Source organism: Pogona vitticeps, chromosome 2 (assembly GCF_051106095.1).
Source record: "Pogona vitticeps strain Pit_001003342236 chromosome 2, PviZW2.1, whole genome shotgun sequence".
NCBI classification, from domain to species: Eukaryota; Metazoa; Chordata; class Lepidosauria; order Squamata; family Agamidae; genus Pogona; species Pogona vitticeps.
In genome coordinates, this window is record NC_135784.1 from 10,325,968 (window position 1) to 10,338,371 (window position 12,404).

Below are 12,404 nucleotides of genomic sequence, written 5' to 3' on the forward strand. Positions count from 1 at the left end.
GCCACTAAGATGTCTAGGAGGACCAACAAGGACATATTACCCCCATCAGCCTCCCTCAACAGGTCATCAGTGCGACCAGTGCCGTTTCCGTACCATAGCGCGGCCTGAAGCCCGACTGGAATGGGTCCAGATCATTGGTTTCGTCCAAGAGCACCTGGAGCTGATCTGCCACCACCCTCTCGACCACCTTGCTGAGGAAAGAAACGTTGGTGACAGGCTCATAATTTCCAATGTCGTCCGTCACCAAATTTGGTTTCTTCCTAATGGGCCTAATGAGTGTCTCCTTGAGGGCAAGCGGAACCTTAGCCTCCTGGAGAGAACCATTAATTATTGCGGTGGCCCATTCAGTTGTTACAGGCCTGGCTGCTTTGATTAACCAGGTCGGGCAAGGGTCGAGAGAAGAGGTGGAGGCGAACTTTTCAATGTACAAATGCCGTTCCGATATGGATTACAACCGTAAGTCGAGGTACCACTGTATGTCGATGTTTTCTCACCCCAGTGAGAAGTCTGGCCACTGCATTCTGGACCATTTGAAGCTTCCACATCAGTCTCAAAGGCTGCTCCACATACAGCACATTACAGTAGTCTAATTTTGACATTACAGGCACATGAACTGTCTTTCCTTCCTTCTCTATGACTCAGGTGGAGCCTGAATGGTTCTTTCCTTATCCCTGCAGATTTCTGACATAGTTGCTTCACTTCTTTTTCTAATGTATCAGATGATGAACAGAAGAGGAATTTCCCAGCAACACCTGGGGCATCCTGGGCAGGAACTCATATTCAAGCAAGAAAACAGAGAATTGAAAATCCAAGAGGATAGGAATGGACATCAAATGAAAGAAGTAACGCAGGGGAGACAGCACATAAAAGCATGTCACCTCAGTAGACAACAAATAACTCATGCAGGGGAGAAACTGTATCCATGTATGGAATGTGGAAAGAGCTTCAATCACAGTGGTGCCCTCAGGTCACATCAAAGAACTCACACTGGGGAGAAACCATATAAATGCATGGAATGTGGGAAAAGCTTCAGTCAGAGTTCTAACCTCAGGAGACATCAAAGAATTCACACTGGGGAGAAACCACATAAATGCACGGAATGTGGAAAGTGCTTTAGTCTTAGAGGTAACCTTAGGAAACATGAAAGAACTCACACTGGGGAGAAACCACATAAATGCTTGGAATGTGGAAAGAGCTTTAGTCGTAGTTGTCATCTTAGGTTACATGAAAGAACTCACACTGGGGAGAAACCACATAAATGCATGGAATGTGGGAAAAGCTTCACTAAGAATGGTAACCTTAGGTTACATGAAAGAACTCACACTGGGGAGAAACCACATAAATGTATGGAATGTGGAAAGAGCTTCAGTGACAGTGGTAAGCTTCGATTACATCAAAGAACTCACACTAGGGAGAAACCACATAAATGCATGGAATGTGGAAAGAGGTTTAGTCAGATTAGTAACCTTAGGTTCCATGAAAGAATTCACACTGGGGAGAAACCACATAAATGCTTGGAATGTGGAAAGAGCTTTATTCATAGTTGTCAACTTATGTTACATGAAAGAACTCACACTGGGGAGAAATCACATAAATGCATGGAATGCGGAAAGAGCTTCTGTTGGAGCAATAGTCTTAGGTCACATGAAAGAACTCACACTGGGGAGAAACCACATAAATGCATGAAATGTGGAAAAAGGTTCACTCAGAATAGTAACCTTAGATCACATGAAAGAACTCACACTGGGGTGAAACCATATAAATGCATGGAATGTGGAAAGAGCTTTAGTCACAGTTGTGTCCTTAGGTTACATCAAAGGACTCACACTGGGGAGAAACCACATAAATGCATGGAATGTGGAAAAAGCTTCACTCAGAATGGTAGCCTTAGGTTACATCGAAGAACTCACACTGGGAACAAGCCATATAAATGCATGGAATGTGGAAAGAGCTTTATTTCGAGTGGTGAACTTAGGTTACATGAAAGAACTCACACTGGGGAGAAACCACATAAATGCATGGAATGTGGAAAGAGCTTTAGTTGCAGCAGTGCTCTTAGGATACATGAAAGAACTCACACTGGGGAGAAACCACATAAATGCATGGAATGTGGAAAAAGCTTTAGTCAGAGTTCTACCCTCAAGGTACATCAAAGAATTCACACTGGAGAGAAACCACATAAATGCATGGAATGTGGAAAGAGCTTCAGTCACAGTGGTGCCCTAAGGGTACATCAAAGAACTCATACTGGGGAGAAACCACATAAATGCATGGAATGTGGAAAGAGCTTTAGTTCCAGTAGTGATCTTAGGAAACATGAAAGAACTCACACTGGGGAGAAACCACATAAATGCATGGAATGTGGAAAGTCCTTCAGACGGAGAGGTATCCTTAGGCAACATGAAAGAGCTCACACTGGGGAGAAACCACATAAATGCATGGAATGTGGAAAGAGCTTTATTTCGAGTGGTGAACTTAGGTTACATGAAAGAACTCACACTGGGGAGAAGCCATATAAATGCATGGAATGTGGAAAGACCTTCACTCAGAATGGTAGCCTTAGGACACATCAACGAACTCACACTGGGGAGAAACCACATAAATGTATGGAATGTGGAAAAAGCTTCAGTCAGAGTTCTAACCTCAGGTCACATCAAAGAAATCACACTGGAGAGAAACCACATAAATGAATGAAATGTGTAAATAGCTTCAGTCAGTGTAATAACCTTAAAAGTACCCTTGACAGTTATGTCCTGTCGTGTCTAATTCTACATCACCTTTTCAAGCCATAGAGCGAGCGTTTGTCTATAAACACTTTGTATCTACGGACAAAGCTTTAGTCAAAAAGGTAACCTTAGGTCACATCAAAGAATTCAGATGGGGAGAAACCATAGAAATGTGTGGAATGTAAAATGAGTTTTAGCAGGCGCAGTTATCTTTGTTGATAACAAATCATGTCAGTGCATCAGATGTGGAATGGTTTTATTAAACAGCCTTGTAGAATGAATACATGTGGAACCTTGTGTTAAACAAATGAGAATAAGAATATATTGTATAATGTTTTATAAAGCTTTATCCTCATAAATAACGATAGCCATTGAGTTTTGAAAAGGATAGCAATGAATACATATTCCATATTTATGAAGAACTAGGTGTTTCTATGCTACTGTATTGAGAGTAGATTGCTTCGGAATGGCAGGGATTGTTGAAAGAAGTGGAAATTTTGTTCGAACTTTTGAGTTTTTCAAGCTCTGGTCTCTTCGGGCCCTGGACTGCACTGGGTTGGAGGGGACGAAACCCTTTGATCCTCAGCGTCTGAGCCTCTCAGAGGCTGAGAAACCCAAGCGTGCTCGCATGAGCAATGTCTTTTGAGGTATGGGATTCCTTTGAACCTACCATATAGTAAGGCTGCAGGCATGACATTGCATCTGGCTAGGGAGAATGGTCCTCCAATTTTGTGGACACAAGCAGGGAAAGGAAGGCAGTTAGCTTTCCAATCTTAAAGGGGATGTGGGAAAAAGGTAGGTTACCTACCTGTAACTTTGGTTCTTCTAGTGGTACTCTGAATTCATAGAAATGGTTTAATCCTGCACCTGCGCAGGATGTTCAGAAGATTCTAGAGTTTTAGAAAAAAGAGTCAATTAAGTTTTCCCGCCGAGGGTATATAGGCTCCAGCTCCTCCAGCTTCCTTTCAGTTCCCTGAGTCTGCCGTTACCGTATAAAGAGTAGATAAGCAAGGTATCATAGAACGGTATAGTGACGGACAGAGGGGAGGAAGCGATGGATGTGTGAATTCACAGAGTAACACTAGAAGAACCAAAGTTACAGGTAGGTAACCTAACTTTCTTCGTAGTGGTCTCTAAATGCACACAAACGGGTGAACACCAAGCTGTACTCACCAGAATGAGGGCCGTCATGATATCAAGGATGACAGTATCGCCCGTCCAAAGGATGCATCACTCTTGGCTCTGACATCCAGGTGGTAGTGTCTGGCGAAGGTCAGTGGGTTGGCCCAGGTAGCCACCTTGCAGATGTTCTGGATATGGACACCTTTGAATAGAGCTGTCGAATTGGAGACCACTCTGGTAGAACGGGCCTTCAATCCGTCCAGTACAGACTTGTTGGCAAGCTGCTAAACCAGCTGTATAAGCTGTACAATCCATCTGGATATTGATTGTGGAGAAGCAAGAGCACCTTTATGTGGTCCATGATAACACAGGAGGAGATGCGGGGAGCACCTAATTTGGTACGATGTAGGTAGAAGGCAAGAGCGCTTCTGACATCGAGAGTATGGAGTTTGCGCTCTAATGGCATGGACGGAGAAGGAAACAACGTTGGGAGCACAACGGGCTGGTTAATGTGAAAGTCCGATACAACCTTCTATAAAAAGGAGATGTCGAGGTATAAGGTGACCTTGTCAGGATGCATTTGAAGGTAAGGAGGATCTGACCGGAGTGCAGCTAGTTCACTCGCTCTTCTGGCCGATGTGATAGCCACGAGAAAGGTGGTCTTCAAGGAAAGCAATTTCTCGGAACACATAGCCATGGGTTCAAATAGTGGCTTGGTAAGGGCTTCCAGTACAAGTGGAAGGGAACATTGTGATACAATGTGCTATGAAGGGGGCCATATATTCCTGAAGACTTTAAAAAAATTTAAGTGTAGAGTCAGAAAAGCCTGGCAGAACGGGATCAAAGAGGTTGATGAGCCACGATTGCTGAAATGTAGACTTTGAGTGTGGAATGAGCCAGTCCCAGATTGAAGAGATGTAGCAGAAAGGTAAGTACCATGGATAGGGATGCCAGTACGGTGGCCATGCCTTCAGCTTGGGCAAACTTAGTGAAGACTTTCCATTTGCTGTCATATAAGCGAGAAGTAGATGGTTTTCATGCTTGGTCTAAGATCGCACGGAATTGGGGGTTATCCTCCACGCTGTCAGGTGAAGAGACCGGACATCGGGATGGAGAAGGGCCCTGTTGTTCTGCGAGAGGAGAGACGGTATTTGAGGTAAGTGGAATATTTCCTCCACTCTTTCTGCTAGGTGGGCAACCTCTTGTGACAGAAACCGGTAACACAGCTACTGATGACAATTTTGAAAGTAATCAGCCTGAAAATGTTGTTCAATTATCTGGTTCAGTTGAATTTAAAAGAAAGCAAGAATCTGATCCTGCACTGGCTGCTTTTCGGTCTCAGGCAGATCAATACGCTGTTAAGCAACCTAATCAACAAGTAAGCTTCTTGTGGGGGCAAAATGGACTGCTTTATAGACAATATGCCACAAAAGGGAAACTAGAAGCACAGCCAGTACAGCAACTGATTGTTCCTAAAGAATATAGGGAAAAAGTTTTAGAAATAGCTCATAGCAATCCTTGTAGTGGACATCAGGGGTTCAGAAAGACTTTAAGCAGAATCACTAAGCATTTTTATTGGCCTGGAATTACAAAGATTTTTAAAGACTACATTTATTCCTGTGATTCTTGTCAAAGGCTAGGTCATCAGACTGATCGCACGAAAGCTGAGGTTCAGCCTGTGGTTATTGCTGATCAAGTATTCAAATGCTTGCAGATGGACATACTGGGACCTTTCATTCCTACTAAATCAAATGTTACATATTTCCTTCGTATGCCAGACTAGTCATTGGATCGAGGTCTTCCCCACAAGCAATCTTTCTGCAATTTTTCTGTTTTTGTGGATTTATGTGCCCACATTGGTATACCTTTGAAACTGATTTGTGATAGAGCAGGTGCTTTTAGAAGTTAGCTTTTGAGGAAAATCTGTGAAATCAGTAAGATCCAAATCAATTATAGTGTGGTTTATCATGCAGAATCTCATGTTTTAATTGAACGAAGTCAACAAACCTTGTTGAAGATGATTAAAACTCTTGTTCAGGACTGTGGGTAAAGTTGGTATGAACTTTTGCCTTATGCATTGCTTGCTTACCGAAGTACGCCACACAAATCTTCTGGTGGATTTTCACCTAGTGAGATTGTGTTTGGGAAGAACTTGCAAGGACCTTTGGATTTGTTGAAAGCAGACTGGGAAGGAGTTGTACAGTCTAGTTCTATACCAATTGCTGATTTTGTTATGAAATTGCAAGACAGACTGTTAGCCGTGAAAGATCTAGCTAAAGAGAATCTACTGAAATCTAAGCAGAAATATTCTCATGACAGAGGCAGTAGGTGATTTAGTGCTTATTCTAAACCCACTCAGACCCTCTAAAGTTGATGTTACCTGGGAAGGACCTGGGAAAATTGTTCAGAAATTGGAAGCTGTCAATTTTGACAGGTTTGGGCTAAACCTGATAGAATTGTTAAATCAAATTTTGTATATGACAATAAGTAATTGTCAGAATCAGTACTATAAGGAGAAGCAAAGCTTGAATGTATACAGCTGAGGTGATTAGAAAAGCTGTGATTGTAACCCTAGGAATGGTCATCCATGGGATAAAAGTAGCAGACCAAGCATACACAATCTGTGGGTTGTTGTTGGTGATGCTGGTTAGTGTGTTTGTGGAGAAGAGTCATCTTGTTCCTGTGCTAGAGAATCTTGGAGGAAGCCGTGTCTATGAGCTTGAAATTGAAAAGGAACTCTGGCTACCTGTATGAAATGTATGGTATACTGAAATTATTTACTGGACATTGACTCTGATATATGCACTAAACTCTGTGGAAACTGTTGTGTATTACTTTGGGACTGAGAACAAAGACCTAGCTGTAAATATACCTGTATATTCTGTAAATAATACAATATCTGCTATCAACACTACTCTTGTGCTTGCTGTATTCATCATCTCAGGGAAGATCTTATTTGGTTATCTCAACCTGGTGTTTACCTGTACTACTGCTACTCTGTCAATGGTTATGGGCCCAGGTGTGCACCCAGGGACACGCCCAGGAAGATACCAATAAGATAGCTGACCTGAAAAAACCCCGAAGGAAGAGCCAAGAGGTAATTGAGCAGCAAAAGTGAGTAAAAATAAAAAACAAATTTGTCTGCAATCTGTGAAAATGGCAAGTGAAATGCAAATGTCAGGCCTGTGTATTAGAAAGCTAAATGGAGATAACTACTCCACTTGGAATAAAAAGTCCAATTACTGCTCCAGAAGGAATCATTCTGGGATATTATTGAGAACCCACCAGCTGTGCTGAATGAGAGAAAAATGAAACAAAATTCCAAAGCACTTGCAATAATAGGGTTGACTCTAGAAGATCGTCTCCTAATCCATATTAGAGGCCAAACGTCTGCAAGACAGGCATGGGAGGATTTAAGGGGACTCTTTGTATGAGTCAGCATTGGAAGCCAAATCCAAATTGCAAGACGGCTATTTCGTAGCAGATTGCAAACTGGGGGAAGCATGCTGCAGCATTTAGAGCTAATGAAAACTATGATAATGGACTTGAGAGAGAAAAATATAAAATTTACTGAATTGCAGGAAGCATTTATAATTCTATCATCACTAGACAAAACATATGATCAGTTTGTAACAAATTTAGGAGTACTTCCAAAAGCCGAGCTGACAGTATTAAATGTGACCAGTAGACTTCTGGAGGAGGAGCAGAAAAGAAAAGATAACCAGCAACTACGTGACTCCAAAATCTCTAATGAGAAAAACAAACCGATTGAAATTGGGGAGGAGGAGGTCACAGCTGCGAATATCCAACCTGGGAGGAGATGTTATTCCTGTGGTTCTAGGCAACATCTCATTAAAGACTGTAAATGTAAGAAGAAAAAAAGAAAACAACCATGATGTAATAGAGATACATCAAACCTGACAGAGACTATTTATAGCAACAACCACCACGAAGAAGAATGGATTGTTGACTCAGGGGCAACAGCTAACATGCACAAGGAGAAGAAGTTAATATCCAATTTTAAGGCAGTGTTTGATCAGCAAGTAATGTTGGCTGATGGAGTAAGTGCCAAAATTATGGGTAAAGGTAAAGTGAAATTACCATGTTTATCACAGCCAATAGATGTAATATATGTGCCAAAGTTAAAACACAATTTACTATCAGTTAGTCAATTAGCCAAAGAGGGATTTATTAGCACATTCTATAGGAGTAAATGTATAATTACTGGAGAAAAGAATGAAAAGCTAACATGCTGTATCAGAAACAATCTACATAGATTGAACAGTGCAAAAGCAAATAATGTCTATGAAAATGTAAATCCTCATAAAGACTGCATTCACCTGTGGCACTTGAAATTGGGGCATGCAAATTATAAGACATTATGTAAAACTATAGAAAATTCAACTGGAGTGAATTTAAGGCTATGTGATAAATACATTAATTGCCAAGCCTGTCAAGTAGCTAAAAGTAAAAGTGCTCCTGCTAAAAAACACAGTAACATAAAAGTTGACAACATTTTAGATTTAGTATCAATAGATCTAATAGGTCCTAAAAGAGCTTCTTTGGGAGGAGCAAAGTATATTCTTTCCATTCAAGACCAAAAATCTAGATTTGGATTCTGTTATCTGATGTAGGACAAAGGCTCAACCCACATTGAATTTGAGAAATGGTTAAAATTTGTGGAGAGGAAGACAGGCAGAAAAGTAAAGCAGATTCAGACAGATAATGGGACTGAATTCACAAATGCAAAATTCCAGTCCATATTGAATGTTAAGGTATATTTTTTCATTGCCTGAAAATTGATATATGTGTGTGTGTGTGTGCACAGAACAAGACAGATGACATCACTTCCTCTAGACCTGGCTGATGCAACTGCATTGCAATACTTGATGAACACACCTGAGTAGATGAGATCACCACTTTATGATTGGACAGACTAGGCTGGACTTATGTATAAAAGTAGTCAGAGAACACTGTTCGCTCTCTCCTCTATTACTCAATTTCTGCGTGTCACTCTGTCGGTTTGAACACTGTATGCTGATGCTGTTGATGATACAAAGCTGTATGTATGTCCTGTAAATACTGTAAACTATTTGTAAATACACCACCGAGAAAAGGCAGCATTGTGGTCGTTTATCTGCGCCGTACTCTGCTGTACTCTGCAAAGAAGAGATAAAGACGCACCCGAACCACACACGTTCCCGGGTACAGAGGTTATGCGCCCAGGACGCTCCCGCTGCGCAAGATAAAAGGTGGTGAGTAAACGTTGTGCAACGTGGGAAGAATAAATAAATGAAAAAAGAGGAGGAGAGCAGTGACAGCGAGACAGAAGCTAGTTCGTCTGTGGGGAAGGTACAGAGAACAAAAAGGCTTCAGAGAGACAGGACAATGGCAACATACAGCTCAGGAGTTGGTGCTCTGGCTATAAACAGGCTAAATGAGCAGAACTATAAAACGTGGGCAATTAAAGCGGAGATGTTGTTGAGAAAGGAGGGTCTTTTTCGCTACATTATTAACCCCCCAGCGCAGCCCGATGATGAGGAATTGGAGCAGAGTGAGAAAGCTCTAGCAACTTTAGTGTTGTCCCTTGAAGATACCATTTTAGTTCATATACAGGGACTAACAACAGCCCGGGAGGTCTGGAATAGACTAAAAGGGATTTATCAGCGAGAAACAACTGGAACAAAAATAGCACTTACCAGAAAATTGTTCCAGTGCAGAATGCAGCCGGGGCAGAGTGCATCGGAGCACTTAAAAAATATGAAAGACATGTTCAATCAGCTTCAACTCATGAACGTTGTATTTCCCCAAGAGCAGCAGGTTTATATACTTCTTAGCTCGTTAAATGACTCTTATTCTATGCTGATAACAAGCTTGGAATCGTTAACAGATGCTCAGCTAACTTTGGAATATGTTTCGAGTAGAATTTTGCAGGAGGAACAGCATTTACAGGAAAGAAAAATGAATAAACGCCAAAGCCACGTGGAGGCTGGACGGGATGGATATCCGGAAGCCAGCAGACGTGCCGCGGAAGAACAAAGGGGGCGAGTCCTGATGACAAAAGCTTGCTTCTTGTGCGGTTCCACCAATCATCTCCGGAAAGACTGTGATGCAACAAGAAGTCCTCCAAACCATAGAGGTACAACAGGAAGTCCTCCAAATCATAGAGATGTGACCGGAAGTCCTCCGGACCATAGAGTCTACAGAAAAAAGGGCTCCAGGAGATTTCAAAAAAGAGACAACGTGGGACAAATCTCTTCAGTAACGAATGACACAAGAAACAGCAACAAAACAGAAATGATTAGATGGCTGTTAGATTCTGGAGCTGCAGAAAATTTGTCTAATTCTTTAGAAATGTTTTCTTTTATAGGTAAATCTGATCTACGGCATGTGACGATGGCGAACGGCCAGCAGGTGGCGGTCAAAGGCAAAGGAACTGTGTACGTCTCTGCATTGAAAACTGAGATAAGGGAAGTCTATTACACTCCAGGTTTAGAATTTAACATTATTTCTATTGCGTCTTTGGTAGATCAGAAGTTTGCTGTAAGTTTTGAAAAACAGGAGTGTGTGATAAAGAAAGAGGGCACTTTAATTGCAAAAGTGAGGCAAGAAAATAAATTGTATTTCTTACAGAGCCAGGCACATGAAGGTGCAAACACATTGCAAGTGAACAGACCACAACATGATAATTGCATACACTTGTTGCATAGGAGGTTGGGTCATGCAAATTTTAGAACAATACAAAAGATGGAGCACTTAGCCAGGGATGTAAGTTTGAAGAAATGTCATAATTACCTGGACTGTGCAGTTTGCAAAGCAAGTAAAACATGTATAGCTCCAAAAGGAAAGAAAGCTGAAAGAATTACTACTAGACCTTTTGAATTAGTGCATACTGATTTAATGGGACCATTCCCACCATCGCTAGGGGGAGCGAGATTTTGTATGGTAATTACTGATGATTTTTCGAGATTTTCTTTTTGTTATACGTTAAAGTCTAAGACAGAGGTTTTTGACACATTCAGAAAATGGTTGGTTGCAACAGAGAGAAAATTTGGTCTCAAGGTAGCTCAGCTACAAACAGACAGGGGCACAGAGTTTACAAACCACAGGTTTCAGAGGTGGTTGGAGAGTCTAGGCATTAGACACAGATTGACAAGCCCTTATAGTCCCTTTCAAAATGGTGTTGCAGAAAGAAGGAACAGAGTATTGCAGGAGATGAAAGACTCAATGCTTGCAGATGCTAAACTGCCACATGGGCTTTGGAGTGAAGCAATACTCACAAGTAATTTTATTGTTAACAGAATCTATTCTTCTGCCATAGATGAAACGCCATACTTTCTATTATACGGTAAGAAGCCATGTATGAAGTACTTACGCGTGTTTGGGTGCACGGCTTTTGTGCACATACCAAGACAGCTACGAAGAAAAGGTAAAAGTAAAACGAGAAAATTAATTTTTGTGGGTTATGAACCAAACAGCAAAGCTTACAGGTTTTTTGATGGCAACAGGGGCGTGATCATATCAAGGTCTGCTAGTTTCAATGAGGGTGAGAACTGGGACCAGGTACATGCCAATTCACAATTATACATTCCTCTGCACTCAAGAAGAAACCAAATTAGAAAGGCAGGAACACAGATGCGAGATGAGGAACCCTATGATGAAGATGCCACAGATAACGAGGCAGATGTCGATGAAGAAGAAGAAGCTACTGCAGAAAAAGAAGGGCCTGCTACAGATGATGAAGGAAAAGAAGATGAAGAACATGAAGCTCACACAAGTAGGCAGTCAGAGAATCAGACACATAGTCCCAGAAGGTCTCAGAGGGCTAACAAAGGGGTTCCACCACAAAGATATGGTTTGGGTGGTGTTACAGTATGTAATGTGTATGTTGAGCCTAAAAATTATAAAGATGTCCTAAAGCTACCTGATTTAGAAAAGAAGAAATGGATGGAGGCCATGGATGAGGAAATGAAGTCCATGAAGAAACACAATGTATTCTCTGAGACCAAACTGCCAGCAAAAAACAAGGTAATAGGATGTAAGTGGGTGTTTAAAAGGAAGTTACAAAATGATGGAAATTTCAGATATAAAGCAAGGTTAGTGGCACAAGGTTTCACACAGAAAAGATTTGAACATTATGACCAGGTATTTTCGCCAGCAGTTAGGTCTGAAACACTAAGAGCTGCACTCACATTTGCTGCCGCCAAAAATTATGTGATTCACCATTACGATATTACTACTGCTTACTTGAATGCAGATTTAAAAGAAGAATTGTACATGGCGAAAGCACCAGGTTTCCAAGGTGACAAACCAGAATTAGTATACAGATTAAATAAATCCATTTATGGCCTCAAACAATCCGCCAGAAACTGGAATGACTGTTTACATCATGTATTGGTAAATTTAGGTTACAAAAACAGTCTGGCGGATCCTTGCATGTACACCAAGAAAGTAGGTAATGAGTTGAATGTACTGCTTGCTTATGTAGATGACCTATGTTTCATAACCAAAGACCACAGTCAAGTAGAGCTATTTGAAAGACAATTAAAAAAGAAA

General features: G+C 41.3%; 1 protein-coding gene across 8 annotated transcripts in view; it reads left to right on the forward strand.

Annotated features, from left to right (window-relative positions):
* Positions 1–12,404, forward strand: part of LOC140703756 (uncharacterized) — a 33,777-nt gene extending 21,373 nt beyond the window's left edge. For all 8 annotated transcript variants that reach the window (XM_078387619.1, XM_078387620.1, XM_078387621.1 and 5 more), the window contains one exon: positions 720–12,404. In XM_078387619.1, the coding sequence (XP_078243745.1) occupies positions 720–2,690 (1,971 nt within the window). In that variant the 3' untranslated portion in view covers positions 2,691–12,404. The remainder of the gene's footprint in view (positions 1–719) is intronic.